Source organism: Propithecus coquereli, unplaced genomic scaffold (genome assembly GCF_000956105.1).
Source record: "Propithecus coquereli isolate 6110/MARCELLA unplaced genomic scaffold, Pcoq_1.0 Scaffold388, whole genome shotgun sequence".
NCBI lineage: Eukaryota > Metazoa > Chordata > Mammalia > Primates > Indriidae > Propithecus > Propithecus coquereli.
In genome coordinates this window covers 126,117-141,094 of record NW_012149596.1, presented here as the reverse complement: position 1 = coordinate 141,094, position 14,978 = coordinate 126,117, and the positions used below count along the sequence as shown (strand labels likewise).

Sequence of the window (14,978 nt, the reverse complement as noted above, 5' to 3'; positions counted from 1 at the left end):
CCTGACCTTGAGCGATCCACCCACCTCGGCCTCCCAGAGTGCTAGGATTACAGGCGTGAGCCACCGCGCCTGGCCTTAAATATGCAAAAAAATTGAAAGAATAGAACAATGAATACCCAGCTATTAACCTGGATTCACCAATTGTTAACATTCTATCAATTTTTTGGGTTATTTTTGCCCTCTCTTTTAACCATTTGAAAATAGTTCAAAGTGCATTGCAGACATCATGACTTTTCACCCCTAAATACTGCAGCATGCATCTCCTAGGAATCCAGTCTCCTACATGATCACAATACCTGAAAAAAGTAGCATGAATTTTATACACACATACACACACACATACACACACACACATACTCTCTCTCTCTCTGCATCCAGTATCCAACCAAAGTTTACGTTGGTTGTTGGTTGTCATATCATATCTCCCCCCTTATTTGGTCTCTTATGACATTAAGGAGTCTTTTTTAAATATTCAAGATAGTTGTCTTGCAGAATGTCCCACAAATTGGATTTTTCTGATTTTTTTTCCTCTTGACTAGAAATAATCATTTTTGCCAAAATACTATAAAAGTAATGTTATACATTTTTTGTGGCATCATGTCAGGTGGTATATATTGTCAGGCTGCTCCTTTATTAGTGATGTTACATTTGATCACTTGGTTAAGGAAGTGACCCCAGGTTTCTCTATTGTAAAGGTTCTTGTTTTCATAATCAAAAAGTTACCTGTAGAACGATCCTTTGACATCATGTGAATGGCCAGATTCCCAACAACCTTCTCACCCAGTGGTAAAATCATCCACTGATGATCCCAGCTTGAAACAATTATTACACTGGGGGTGGAAAATGGGGATTTTCTAATTTTGTCATTCCTTTCACATTTATAAGATGACTCATCTATGAAGAAGAGCTTTAAGAGGGTTTTAAAATTTGTTTTATATACTGAACTGAAGAATCTCCCTTGTCTGAATAATCAGTTGAAACAAAGTTTTACTTAATATTTATGGGACATGGAGTTGTGTCTCTGCAGGATCCCAGCAGAAATCTTGGGTGTTACCATTGAGAAGGAAAAAAAGTTAGCAAACAGTTGTCATTTTATTAGTAGAGAAAAAAGTGATGCTAGAGAGACACGGCTGGAATTAGTACTTTCTAGAATCCGCACTGTGCAGTAGCCACTAGCCATATGTGGCTATTAAAATTAAATTCTAAATTAATTAAAACTAAAATGTAAAATGCAGTTCCTCAGTCATACTAGCCCCATTTCAAGTGCTCGATAGCCACATGTGGGTGGCTAATGGTTACCATATTGGACAGCACAGATATAGAACATTTCCGTCATTGTAGAAAGTTCCATTGTACAGATCTAGAATTGCTCTTAATTCCCCCAGAACAAAGTGGTAAACCTCACACATTTGTGATGAGATTAGGATTGCCCTAATTTCATGAGTTTGTCAAGTTATTCCAAAATTTTGCGTTTTGTTGTTTTGAATTCTGGCCTTACCACGTGGAACCAGGATGAATGGATGAGTTCAACGGACATTTCTAGGACTTCAATGAAGATAGTCAAAGCCTAGTTTTTATAAGCAGTTCTTGTTAAACAGAATGCATTTTATTCTTGTTAAACAGATTTTTTCCTCCTAATAGAGATTAGTTAAAAGAATAGAGGGGGCTAAATTTCATTTGGTAGCTTTTACTGTATTTGACTTAATTTTTTCATTGTAGTACAGGGCACATTTAAGCCATTCATAGGCTTCCTATTTCATGTGGGCTGATAAAGTCAATTTGTTTTATCTTTACTGACATGGAAGCCACTCACAAAAGCTAATACACTGCTTTCAAAATTCACGGTGCAGAAAGGAGAGATCATTAGTGACAGATCGGAACTGCCACATTCTTGGCCATGCTGCGCTCCATGCCCCTCCACAGGCTGTTTGGAGGTAGGCAGAGGGCAGCTGTGGCTCCTGGCATTCTAGTGGCCTGTCTGAGAGATGTTGCAGTCACCAGCACTCTGCCCCCATGAGACTGCACCCAGGAACTCGTTTTAAGGGAATTAGTCTGGCATGAAGTGGCTTTGTACTGCCATAGAGTCCATTGAACAAGGCCTAATACTGGATTCCTTGCTGTGACCTTATAAATGCTGACAAAACCACCAGATAGAGGATTTATCTCCATGTAATATACATTAAAAGACTCTGAAAACAGATGAGGGCTAAAGATCAACAGCTAGGAATTCAATATGTGACCTCTTCTCTACCACTTTTATTCATTAGACGCATGATGTGCACTGAGGCTCTGATGTGACTTCTGTGGGCATCTATTGAGTTCCTGAAGTTTTTCATGTTAAAAGATCTCTGTGAGATTTATTGCTCAGAGGTCTTCAGATAATGTCCAGTTGTGAGGACAAGCCTCCAGCCCTCAGAAATCCCTTCCTGGAAGTGCCTCTAGACACGTAGCGAAGTCCATCTAATGTAATACAAAGATCCCATCAAATGGCAGGCCCACAGGGAGGAGATCTGGAGCCAGGCACACAAAAGGTTTTAACTAAGTGCTCAGAAAAGTGCCCAGCATAGTAGGCACTCAATAAATGTTTGCTGAATACATGAATTCATGTTGTGGTTTAAACTTTGCCTTCAGCACAATATGGGGTAGTTGTTCCTTTCCTTCTCTGTCTCTCCTTTCCAGGGGCACACACCTTGGGTTAGTGTACAGCAAGCCTGGAATTAGACAGGTGGAGGTTGACTTTTAGAGGGTGGGCGCGTCTGTATTGTCTTTTATTCCCTTTTTCCATTAGTCGATTTTCTCAGGAAAGATCGTGGGCATCACAGGTAGGGAAAAAGGAGCGAGGGAACAGAGGAAAAGTAAGTGCGTGCACACGGGGTTTTGTGTATCCATCTGCTTTGTGCTTGTTGGACTCAACGCCCTGGTACCGGACTGCAAAGAACACCCCTGTGAGAGCCCACTCGGCACCTCTCTTCAAGCTCAAATCAAACCCGATCTGCTGACAGCTCTATTCTCAGTTTACCTTTTATGACCTGTCCATTCTTTGTGACACTGGAGGCAGTGAGGGGAGAGATGTAGGACTTTCCTGGCATCTTTGTTCTCTCCCCATCCCCCCATGTTGTCCACATCATTCATGCCACGGTTCTCTGCCTCAGAACGAGGAAAGTGCAGGGATGAAAAATGAACAGATGCATAGAGCACCAGTTGGTATGTTACTGAGCCAAGACAACTGCCCTAGTGCTTTTTTGGAATTTATTATAAGTAAATTTTGTCATTTTGGTTTTTTTCCGTCTTCAGTTGTTATCCTCAAATGTGTGAGTTCTCAGGTCAATCTTTGATGCAAGAGGGTGTGGGGGCAGCAGGATTAAAAGCAGGTCAGGACTCTAGTTAATGATATTGTCAAAGAAAACATTATTCTGACGCTTGTTAAAAACGATAAGGAAGACATTCAGGACCATCATGATTGGTATACAGACCACTGTGATGGGGTTTTGCAATAGGGGAGAGAGATAGGGGTCAGAGGATGGAAAATGACTGAGAGGAAACATCAGGAGTACGGGGGATTCTAGCTAAACTGACCTAACAGAATTCTTGCTGAAAACACGCCAAGAGGGATCAGACATCATGTGAGGGATGATAGGGGATGAGGAACCTGATCAGATATTGAGGGAGATCAGATATTTGGGGGTGGGATGGTTCTGAGCAAACCAACTTAGCAAGATCCTTGCTAAAATTGGGCAATGCAAAGATGGACACAGAAGCCCAAAAGCCAGGGCCTAGTTGGAAAGAGGATTCAGAGGAGCCTGACTAAAATTTGGTCAAGGAGAGAGACTCTTCATCAGTAGGCAAGCTGAAGTATTAAGGGAAGTGTACTGATTTCTGCGATCTTTCTTTGAATGCATCTAAAAGATTAGATGGGTGATGGAGAGATGGATAGATAGGTGATAAAGAAAATACAGTAAAATGTTAATGTATAGAATCTAGTGATGGTGTGTATACAGAAATTGAACACTTCCTTGAGTATGTGAAAAAAATTTTTTATAACAAAATGTTAGGGAAATGAAAGCACATCAGAGTGGAAGTGAGGGAACAGCAGAGAGGAAGGGTCCAGTGCAGTGGGACCCACGTTTTGATACCTTGACCACCTGGTGCAGGAAGGCAGATGGACAGTTGCCAGCATGTGCCATGTTCCAGAGGCCTTGCTTACGGCATAAGCGCACCAGGTTCATTACCCTTCCAGCCCTCTGGGACCGGAAGTGGTATACGACCTCTTTCTCTTGACTTCTGCATGACCACCTTCCTCTCCTTTTAGCTAACCAACCACTCCTTCTGCTTTGGGAAGATGGTCAGCCTCCGGCTGCTTTCAGCCAGCATGGCTGCCATGGCCCAAGCTAATACTTTCTGTTTTTCTCCTTGTCTTTCTCCCTGGTGACTTTCAGAGTTGGTGTTGACCCAGATCAAGACCCACCACCCAACAATGACAGCTTTCAAGTCTTACAAGGGGTAAGTCACAAGAGATGCTTCTTTTCGGGGAATACATGATTTAAAAAGCTAAAATGTATCCAGCATTTGCCACAGGCCAGGCACTTTCCCTGATTCCCTCATTGTAATCTTGAAAACAACTTTATGAGGTGTGTACTGTTCTCCCCATTTTACAGATTAGAAGCTCAAGTTTGGGAGTTTCAGTGAATCATCTGAGGTTAGAGAATTAGAAAGTGATGGAGGCAGGATTTGACTCCAGAGTCTATGTTCTTAAAGAACCTGTGTAGGGGATGGGCTGGCCAGAAAGAGTCCGTGACTTCCCACCGTCCAAGAATGGATGTATTGGTTCTGAGTCTATCAGTAAGGCATGGGAAGGAGAAAGAGAGGGATATGGTTTGACTCTCCAGCCCAGGGAATCTGAGGAAGAGAGGAGAGAAGTTGGTGACTGCAGGCACTCCTGTTCCTCCAGGACCTGGGATCCTCTAGGTCAGGCATTTGGAAAGGGCACAGCAGGGACGGCTTGCCTTTGCTCCGTGAAGTCCAGGGCCTCAGGTGGGAAAACTGGGAGGCTGGGGTTAACTCAAGGATGGGGGCTGGAATCATCCAAAGGCTCATTTACTCACGTGTCTGGCATCTGGGCTGGGGGAACTCAAGGATGAGGACCTGAGACTGAAATCCCTTCACACGGCTTCTCTATGGGGCTCAAGCTTCCTGCCAGCATGGTGGCCACAGGCTAGTCAGATTTCTTACACGATGGCTCAGGGTTCTAAAAGCGAGTGTCCCAGCAAGCAAGGTGGAAGCTATATTACCTTTTCTGACCTAATCTTGTAAGTTTTCCAGCATCACTTCTGTGGCTTTCTATCGGTTAGGAACGCATTCCTAGGACCAGCCCAGATTCAATGGGAGGAGACAGAAACCATAACCTCTGCATGGGAAGAGTGTCAACAAATTTGCAGATATGTTTTAAGCTGCCATTCACCCCTGTTGTGTAACTATTGGGATGATTTTGGCTCCAGGTTTTGCTCCTTCCCAAGACAGGCATGTCCTGGGCAGGCAAGGTGGAGAAAGGAGAGTTATATCAGGGACAGAAATGTGTTATCAAAATATTATTATTTGGCCTTGGGAGTCAAGGACTGTTTTGTTCAGCAGTGAATATCCAGTGCTGAGCACAGTGCTGACACATGGGGGAGTGGGGGGAGCTCCATAGCTATTTGATGGCTAATGAGGGAATGAGAGAGGCAGCAGGTAGCTTTATTGACCACGTGCGTGTGTTGTTCATGAAACCCTGTTCTTTTTCTTCCAGTCAGCTTTGAATCACACTCATCATTGTACTTAATACTAAATCCAGTCTGCAGACTTCAGATTCCATAGGGTCTTCTAAATGATTCCATCTACCAAATCAGATTTAACAAGACTCACAACATGTGGTGCTGTGCGGGGCCCGGGAGGTGCTACTAGAGCTTTTCAGATTTCTTTCTCTCTGAGAGTGGCCACAGCCTGATAAGGCATTTATGGCATTGTGTCCATTCTAGGTTCTAGCTTAAGTGACACAAAGCCATGACCTCTGAAATTTTGAGACATTTAGGGAAGAGTTTTTAAGGAACTTCCTTGGAGATCTAGTACCCACTTTAATGGAGCTCCAGAAGACCTCTGAGATTACATTAGAGTTGACCGCTGTGCCAACTGGGAACATTTTGGAAATTTGCTAATTGACGCTAGCCTTGATTAAGGACTTTAGAAACCAGGGTTTCAGGAACTGTGCACCTGGAAGCTGATTTAGAGTATGACAGTTTGGGCAGTCTTGATACTCATCCTGAGAAAACCTGGGGGGAAAACATGACAGATGTCTGTATTTCACTGAAAGGAAAATAATGGCTCCGGTAGGATATGGCCGCCCTATTCCAAAGCATCCTCCACAGAACTGTGGCCAGTCTAGATTAATTTTGTAAGAAAACAGGCTAATAGCAGCTGGATAGCCAGGATTTGGAGAGATTTCATCTTGACAGTTCCAGACCAGGCAACACATTTCCCGCCCCTTTGCTGTTTCCCCATGGCTCCCGCCTCTGTATCCACGCATCTATAAAAGGAAATAAATGAAGTCGTTTGGTTGGTCATGTAGCAGAACTTACTGTGCATCTCATCAGACCTGCACACTGGAGACACGGCTTGTATTCAGACTCAGTAGCAAACCTGCTGTCACTTTTATGTGTAAGTGTTTGAGAAAGCAGTGGGGCCTGAGGACTAAGGATTGTGGCATTTAGTCCATGCAGTGACAGCTAAAATAGCTCCCCCCGCAATGTGGGGTGAGTCTCAGGAACCCCTCTGGATGGGTAAATTCAGTGTTGCGTTCCTGTCGGCTCCCAGAGGGCTCTTTGGGCCAGGAGCACTGCACACATGGTGCAGTGAACAGGCTGGCAGCGACTCGTGCAGGACTCATCATGACATCTCATTTGCCAGCCCTAGCAGGAGCTGTGTCACAGCCTCCCCTCACCTCCTCCTTTCCAAGCCTCACACATAGATGTGCAGAGGGACCCTCAACGTCAGTTCCACTGACCTTTTGAAAAGCTTTCAAGATTGCTGTCAGACTGGGAAAAATAGGCAAACCTCAAGCTTGGTTCCCCAGGACTCCCTCTTAGAAATGACTCATGCCCTTGTACAGAAAGACCCTTATTTCTCCAAATCCTCCCGACCTGACCTTCTCATTCCAGTGAACCACTAACAGCAGGGCTGGGAGCATTCAGTGGTCACAAGAAACAGGAAAACAGGGAAATAAATGGCCTTCTCGTTTTTGGGTGAAACCCTGGGTTCTTGCGGTTTCCCCTGAAATAGATCCAGGTCACATGCTCAGTGTTGTCATGAAACTGAAGTCAGAGGTAGGGAAAGTCCAGATGTTTGTTCTCCACTAGAATAAAAGGGGCAGTTTTCTTTACCTCATTTTCTAAATAATCTTTCTAAAAACTACAAGCAAACAAAAAAGTGATATTTGATGGGAAAGTGTTTCTTATAATGAGCATGATTTTCCTCGCTGGTTCTAGAAGCAGGTTATAAACAGAGTCATGGCTAGAGAGCTACAGAATATTAGCTCTTGTGGGGGAAGGAAAGGAACTGTTGGCTAGAACTTTGGCCTTATGTGAGAGAAGCATAAGAATATTGTGGGCAGACTTCAGCTTTGTGTCCCTGGCAAGTTTGACTCATTAGAACAAAACAAGACAAAAAAAAACTCAGTTGCTTTGTTTCTCTGGAGGTCTTGGTGACTTTGAAACAAAAACAAAAACAACCCCAGCTGGAGACAAGCTGCCCAATCCCAGGGGTGGCCTCCCACCCCATTAAAGGGGGAACTTTTCATGCCAGACTAGACAGCTGAGATTTCTGTTGGCCAGACACGCAGACACATCATTTACTTCCTTCCCCAAGTTTACAGAAGGGAACTCATTGATGGGAGCAGCTAAGAGCATGAATCTGAATTTATCCCGGCTTTATCATATCAGCAGGACAAGGTCACAAGCTGTATATTAATGAAATATGGAAGAAAGGAAACCACACTATGCTTGTGTGTGGGGTGTGTGTGTGTGTGTGTGTGTGTGTAGTGAAAACTGTAGAAAATCAGCTGTTCATGGTTGCATTGATTTACGATTTTCTGAGCAAGTTGTATTCCTGAGTTCTCCTCCAGTTTTCCTGCAGGCTGAAATCTGATTCCCAGTCACCTAAATCTTTAACTTTGAACAGTTGCTGAGACGCCTTTCCTCACACTGCTGCTCTCTGATGTCCCCCCATCCCCAAAGTCCCTAAGTTTTTTGTTCTTGCAGTTGCCTTCCTGGGCCCCTTGATTTCCCTTTCTGCTATTTTTTTTTTATCTTCTAGAAGCTCAGAGTCAATATGAATTTATTCATTCATTTGACAAATATTTATTGAGCACCTGTTTTATTTCAGACATTCCTTCAGGCTCTGGGAATACATCTGCAACAAGACAGATGAATTCCTGTCCTAAAGGGTTTGATGACAATGTGATGAAGGGTGAGAATAGAGAGTGGCAGAAGTGAGATTGTCTGCTCTTCCCCCAGGGAGCGGAAGCCTGTCCTTGCTGCTCCAAGTGCCCCGTGGGCATCACCAGAAAGCCTGTTGGAAAGGCAGACTCCTCACCCAGCTCCACTGAAGCGGAATCTGCAGTTTGACAGTATCCCCAGGGTATTTGTGTGCACTTTACAATTTGAGAAGCCCTGGGCCAGGCAATGTGGAGCTCTGGGGAGAGTTTTAACCAAGGAATAAAACTATCCATGTATCACTGTCAGAGACTTGATTCCCTGCTTTTAAACCCTGTGATTTTCCCCTGATGAGAAATCTTGGGCCCATCATCCCAATGACATGATAAAGGCCCAAATCAAGTTACATCATTTATTTACTCTTCTCTGTATTAATTTCCTGTGGCTGCTATAACAAATTACCAACAACTTAGTGGCTTAAAATAACACAATTTTATTATCTTACAGTTCAGTAGATCACAAGTCTGGTGGCTCAGCTGGTTTCTCTGCTTCAAATCTCTCAAGGCCAAAAGCAAGCTGTTGGCGGGGCTGGGCTCCTGGGGAGAAGCCACTTCTAGGCTCATTCAGGTTGTTGGTAGAATTCAGTTCCATGTGGTTGTAGGGCTTAGGTCCCATGTCCTTGCTGGCCGTTGGCCAGGGGTCATGCTCAGCTCCTAGAAGCCCCCTTTCATCTTCAAAGCCAGCAACAGTGGAGCGAGTTCTTGTCAAGCTCTGAATCTCTCCTGTGTCTTCTTCCACTGTAACCTTCTGACTCTTTTGCCCTCCTTGTCCACTTTTAAGGGCCCATATGATTATACTGGGCCTACATGGATAACCTTAAGTCTATCCACAGAGCCCCTTTTGCCAGGTCATGTAACATGCTCACAAGCTCCAGGGATTAGGATGTAGAAATCTTTGAGGGGCCATTATTCTGCCTACCACATGTTGCATCCCTGAAAAAACAGTAAACTGTTGTCATTATTATAATGAACTCAACTTTGGGGAAAAATCTTTTAACATAAGAATGGAAGGAAATATAATTCTGCACAGATATTGTTATTCATTAGTTCTAGAAAAATTATTCCAAAAATCGGACCATTTGCCATTCTTCCCCTCTGGAAAGGGTGCTCCTCAAGAGGCAGGTGCTGAGTCTTGCTCATCTTTGTGTTTCTAGCACCCAGCACAGTACCTGGCACATAGTAGGTGCTTAATGAATACAGAATACAGAAGAAATAGACACTGGTTCTTACATGCTCAAAAATGGTAATAAGCAGGGTTGCTGGTGTTTATTTTATTAAAGGGGCTTCTCTAGTAATAATGTCAGTAAAAAGATTAAAAATCCCTTGTGTAAAGAGCCACACAAGATAGCCAAATGATGTTAATAACTAGTTTTTTCCCCCAACAAATATATGTTTGAAATTACATATCCAGTCTTTGCAAATGAACTGAATTAATAATATGAGCTCTAACTATGTGCCAGATACCGTGTTAAATATTTCACAAATATTTAATCAGCACAAAAAGTCACATGGCTAATAGTAGTGAGAGTTGTTATTTGTTGAGTGCTTACTACATATCAGACACCATTCTAAGTTCTTTAAGTGTAAAAATCATTTACACCTCTAAAATAAAAACCTCTTTTATCCTCTACACTTACAACAGTTCTAACACCAAATACGTGGGTTTTTTGTTTTTCCCATACCAATCAATTCTCCAATTCTCTGGTTACCAACTGGGTATCCTACAGTTTAACTCAATTGTGACACTAACTGTCTGGAGTTAGCTCAGACCCCACAGGTTAAGGCTCAGTCCCACAAGACTGCCCTCCCTTCAGACACTAGTCGCAAGTCCCAGGTTGTGTCCTGTACTTCTGACTGGCTACATATCAGGGGTTCCCGTGACCCACTCCTCAGGTGCAATAATTTGCTAGAATGACTCATAGAACCTAGGAAAGCACTTTACTTACTATTACCAGTTTATTATAAAGAGTACAACATAGGAACAGCCAAATGGAAGAGATGCGTATGGCAGGGGTTGGGGATTGGAGTGCGTGGAGCCGTCTTGGAAGCTCTCTGAACCCCATCCTTTAGGGTTTTATGGAGGTCCCGTTACGTAGGCATGACTGATTAAATCATTGGCCATCTCATTGATAATTTACTCAATCCCTAGTCCCTGTCCCCTCCTGGAGATCGGGGGTGGGGCTGAAAGTTCCAACCCTCTAATCACATGGTTGGTTCCTCTGGCAACCAGCCCCCATCCTCCAAAAGTCACCTCATTAGCATTAACTGAGGTATGCTTGAAAGGAGCTTATTATGAATAAAAGATGCTCCTATCATCCGAACCACTCAGGAAATTCCAAGGATTTTACGAGTTTTGTGCCAGGAACCGGGGTGAAGACCATGTATAGTATATTTCTTGTTGTATCATAATATCATAGCCTCATAATGCCCCTGTGAGGTAGGAAATTATTTATATCTCCATTTTACAGTGAGGACACTCAAGCACAGAAAGGTTAGGTAACTTGCTCACAGTCACACAGTGGCAGTCAGGACCCAGCTAGTCTGTTGAGAGAGCCTGTGATGTCCACACCTCCACCTCTTGGAGCACTCTGTTGCTTTTGAACCATTTTGCAGAGAAGCCAAGCTTGTGCACGGCCTTGAAAGATGAATAGAGGTCAGCCAGGTAGGTGCCATGGTAGGGAGGAGATGAGAGGAAGAAAGGATATTCCAGGCTCTAGAAGTAGCCTGAGCTAAAGACATGAGGTATGAACCCTGCTGGTGGGAATGTGGGTTTTGAGGATGGGTGTGGTAAAAGAGCAAGTCTCTGCTTTTTCTGTGGGCAGCACAGGAATGGAAATCCAAGAGTCTCCAAGTGCAGCCAGGAAAGAGGCCTTCCCTTCCCCCACAGTGACCCCTGCTCAGCCTTGTACTGTTTGGAGCCCACAGAAAGGGCTCTCCTGGCTTCTCTGTAATAGCAGTTCAGATCACGTGGTGAAGCAATCGTTGGTTATCTTCTGGGTCAGCTTAAAAAATTAGTTCTATTCCACAGAACCACCCTGATTTCCCCAAAGCCACCATACATGGATTTGTCTAAGTTCTTCCCATACCTAATCATGCTTCTGGCACCATCTCTTGGAATAAGAAGTTGTTTAACGCCCTTTTCGCAAGGTTACACCTTTGATTTGTCCTGAACTATCCCCTAGCCTTTAAAGGTTGTCTCTTAGTTGGGATTTGCTCTGGAGTCTGAGGTCACTTTATCTGATTTGTGGATTACAGGCATATCTTTCTGTAGCCTGAGACCTTTGCCCCTCCTTTGCTTAACTCATTTTAATTGTCCCTTTTGGGGCTTATATAAGTCTCTTGTAGCTTCCTTGAGATGAGATGGCAAGAACTTAAGTATTCCAGGTGATAATAAATACTTGTGGTTTTGCAGAGGTTAAGAAATGACAGAATAGGGTTTGTTGTTTTTCTTGTTGATTTAAGGGAAGGAGTAGAAGAAACTGACTTTGAAGGACTTGTTTTGTAGCTGATGGTTTATGATATCCTTCCTGGTGATGTTTATCATCTTGCTAGTTTATTCTTTAGTAAAATTTTGCAGGTACTAATTAGAACTGAGAGCCTAGAGCCTATCACTTTGTAAAGAACCATTTGATTTTTCCATAAAAATATTTGCCTATCAGAAAGGTCATCTACCAATTTTCTACTTAGTCATGTGGCATTTTGAAATCTTCTTAGAGTTGTCATTGGGTTGGTGATCAGTTATCCAAAGGAACAATTGTTATCTGCAAGTAGAGACATTTCTGTACCCTCTTTCTTCCACATGATTTATAAAAATGTAAAATAAAATTGGTCTCTGGGGTGTCTCCTTATTTACATTTCCTCATCCACAGAAGGGCCTGTTAAACTAAGCTGTTTCCATATCCGTCACTGAACATTCCTGAAATACCATGGGGATTCAATTTTTAAAAATAATCTTTGCTGTTGGGAACTTTAGGAATGTAAATAGTGCTTTGTAATTTTCTTCCTTCTACTTGTCTATATGCTTAGCTTCTCAAAGATCTCTGATCAATCCTTGGCATTGCTATTACAGGTAGAATTGACACTCACTGTGATTTAGAACTGCTTGCAATTTTGGTTCAAGTTTTATTCGGTGACTGTCGATTGTCCCTCACTTGCAGAGTTGCCTCTCCCTGTGATATTAAAGAGGATGATGAGAAAAATGGCTGTGCTCCACAAGCCATCTATACTTTCAGAGCCCCACTAGTGCCCTCAAATTGCTGCAGTCAATCGGATTTTCATATTAATTGTGCTGTTTATGATACTTGTAATGTCTAGATTTCCTAGACCTCAAGTGAATATTTGATTTTGCAGGTTATTTTGAAAATTCAGTGACGGAGATATTTGAGTTGGAAGGGCATGCAAAGAGCAGCAAGGAACTTGCTACTTGAGGGTAGATAAAATAACAGAATTGCTAGTCGGGGCTCTGTTTCCCCTGCCCACTGACCCCACCTTCCTAAAGCTGGTAGGGAAACAAGTGACCTCGACACCTGGAGCACAATGTTAGGTGCCTGGAATAAGGACCACAGAGAAGCCTTGGCTAGTTTGTCAAGAAACTCAACAAAGTGTGGTTTCCCAGGCCTGCTTAGGATGGTGGGGTTGGGGCAGTCTGGTAAGTTGGTTTCACAGATGCTTTTAAAAATATTCTCTATAAATCAATTTTGGTCCATTAGGATCTAGACTATTTTTGGGTAATTAATCTGCTGAAAGGCACTTTGAGGAAAATTGCAATAAAAATGCCTAAAGAAATTTTGTACTACATTGAGTTGATGCACCCACAGACATAAACAAGTCTTTTCACTTTGAGGATTGCTTTTTCTGCCTTTTGGGTTTATTCAATTTCTGCCCAAATATTCCCTTCCAATATATCTTTGAAACTTTGGTGATATGGGATGTTTGACTCTGAGCTCTAGATCTATAAAAATTATAGTTAAAAAAGAAGCTTTCCCTCCCTTCTTTGAGATCCCTTTTTGTGCAACTATGTCCTCTTGTTTGTTCCTAGGACGGCCCAGATTCTGCCAGAGGAAACCGGACAAAGCAGGAGAGCGCGTGGATATTCAGGCTGTGGTACAGCTTTGACCACAAGTATCCTTTTAAGCGGCATCCCCTGTGTTGGTGAAACATTGATGATGAAATCCTCTTGTTGAATTTTTGGTGAATGACTTCCGATGAGTAAGGAAAGATGAGTGCTTGGGACAGGTGTAGTCAGTCCTTTCATGGGACACGTGCACTGATCATTCAACCACAGGTAGTCCTGATGAGCATCTCTCTGGCTAAGAGGAATGTTTGCATATCCTTAGAGTAGCCAATCCACAGCCTGGTACACTCATGTGGCTCTTGAGAGCTTTATGTCCAGGGGAACTATGCCTTTGTAGGTGAATTAGGTTAAAATTACACAAAGAATCATGCTGTGGTCATCATGCTGTGGTCAGGAAGGGAAATGGAGTTTTAGCTGTTAACCCACATAAGGAGGATAATTCCTATTGGGGGCACTCAGCCAAATCTGATCTTGTGTGATTTGATAGTGGTATAAGTGGGCCACATGCAGGGGAGACCCTGTGCTAGTAGATTCACTTGGTCCCAAATAAAAATTAAAAACCAACAAGTTAAACCTTGTTTAACCAAGATCAATCAAAACCAAGATCAAACAGGCAGGTGGCTTATTATATATGGTCTTTGGGGACTTGGAAAATGTTTAAGAGTTTTTTTTTAAGAGACAGGGTCTTGCTTTGTCACCCAGGCTGGAGTGCAGTGGTGTGATTATAGCTCACTGCCACCTGGAACTCCTGGGCTCAAGTGAAGCAATCCTCCTGCCTCAGCCTCCCGAGTAGCTAGGACTACAGGTGTACACCACCATGCACAGCTATTTTTTTTATTTTTTTATTTTTTGTAGAGGCAGGGTCTCACTGTATTGCTCAGGCTGATCTGAAACTCCCGACCTCAAGCGATCCTCCCATCTCGGCCTTCCAATGTGCTGGGATTACAGGTGTGAGCCACCGTACCTGGCCACAAAATTTTTTATTGAAGTATAACAGATATACAGAAAAGTATGGAAATCATAAGTGCTCAGTAAATTATCACAAAATAAACACATTAATATAACACCAATCCAGTGAAGAAACACAAAATTACCAGCTCCCCTCATGCTGTAACCGAATTACTATCCCTCCTTCCTCCCCAAATGTAACCACTCTCCTGACTTCTAGCAACACTTAATAGTTTTACTTGTTTTTTAACTTTATATAAATAGGATTATACAATATATATATTTTAGTATCTGGTTTATTTGGCCTGCCATCATTTGTATGATTCACCTGTGTTGTCCTGTATAGCTCTAGGTCATTTGTTCTTATTGCTCCATAGTAATTTGTTTTATGAGTATATCACAATTTATCATTCTATTATTGACAAACATGTGGCTTGT

The 14,978-nt window shown here is 42.8% G+C and overlaps 1 protein-coding gene across 1 annotated transcript in view; it reads left to right on the top strand.

Annotated features, from left to right (window-relative positions):
- Positions 1-14,978, top strand: part of SLC9A7 (solute carrier family 9, subfamily A (NHE7, cation proton antiporter 7), member 7) — a 183,156-nt gene that overhangs the window by 157,703 nt on the left and 10,475 nt on the right. The window contains exons 14-15 of the mRNA XM_012652292.1: positions 4,437-4,500; positions 13,557-13,639. Of these exons, the coding sequence (XP_012507746.1) occupies positions 4,437-4,500; positions 13,557-13,639 (147 nt within the window). The remainder of the gene's footprint in view (positions 1-4,436; positions 4,501-13,556; positions 13,640-14,978) is intronic.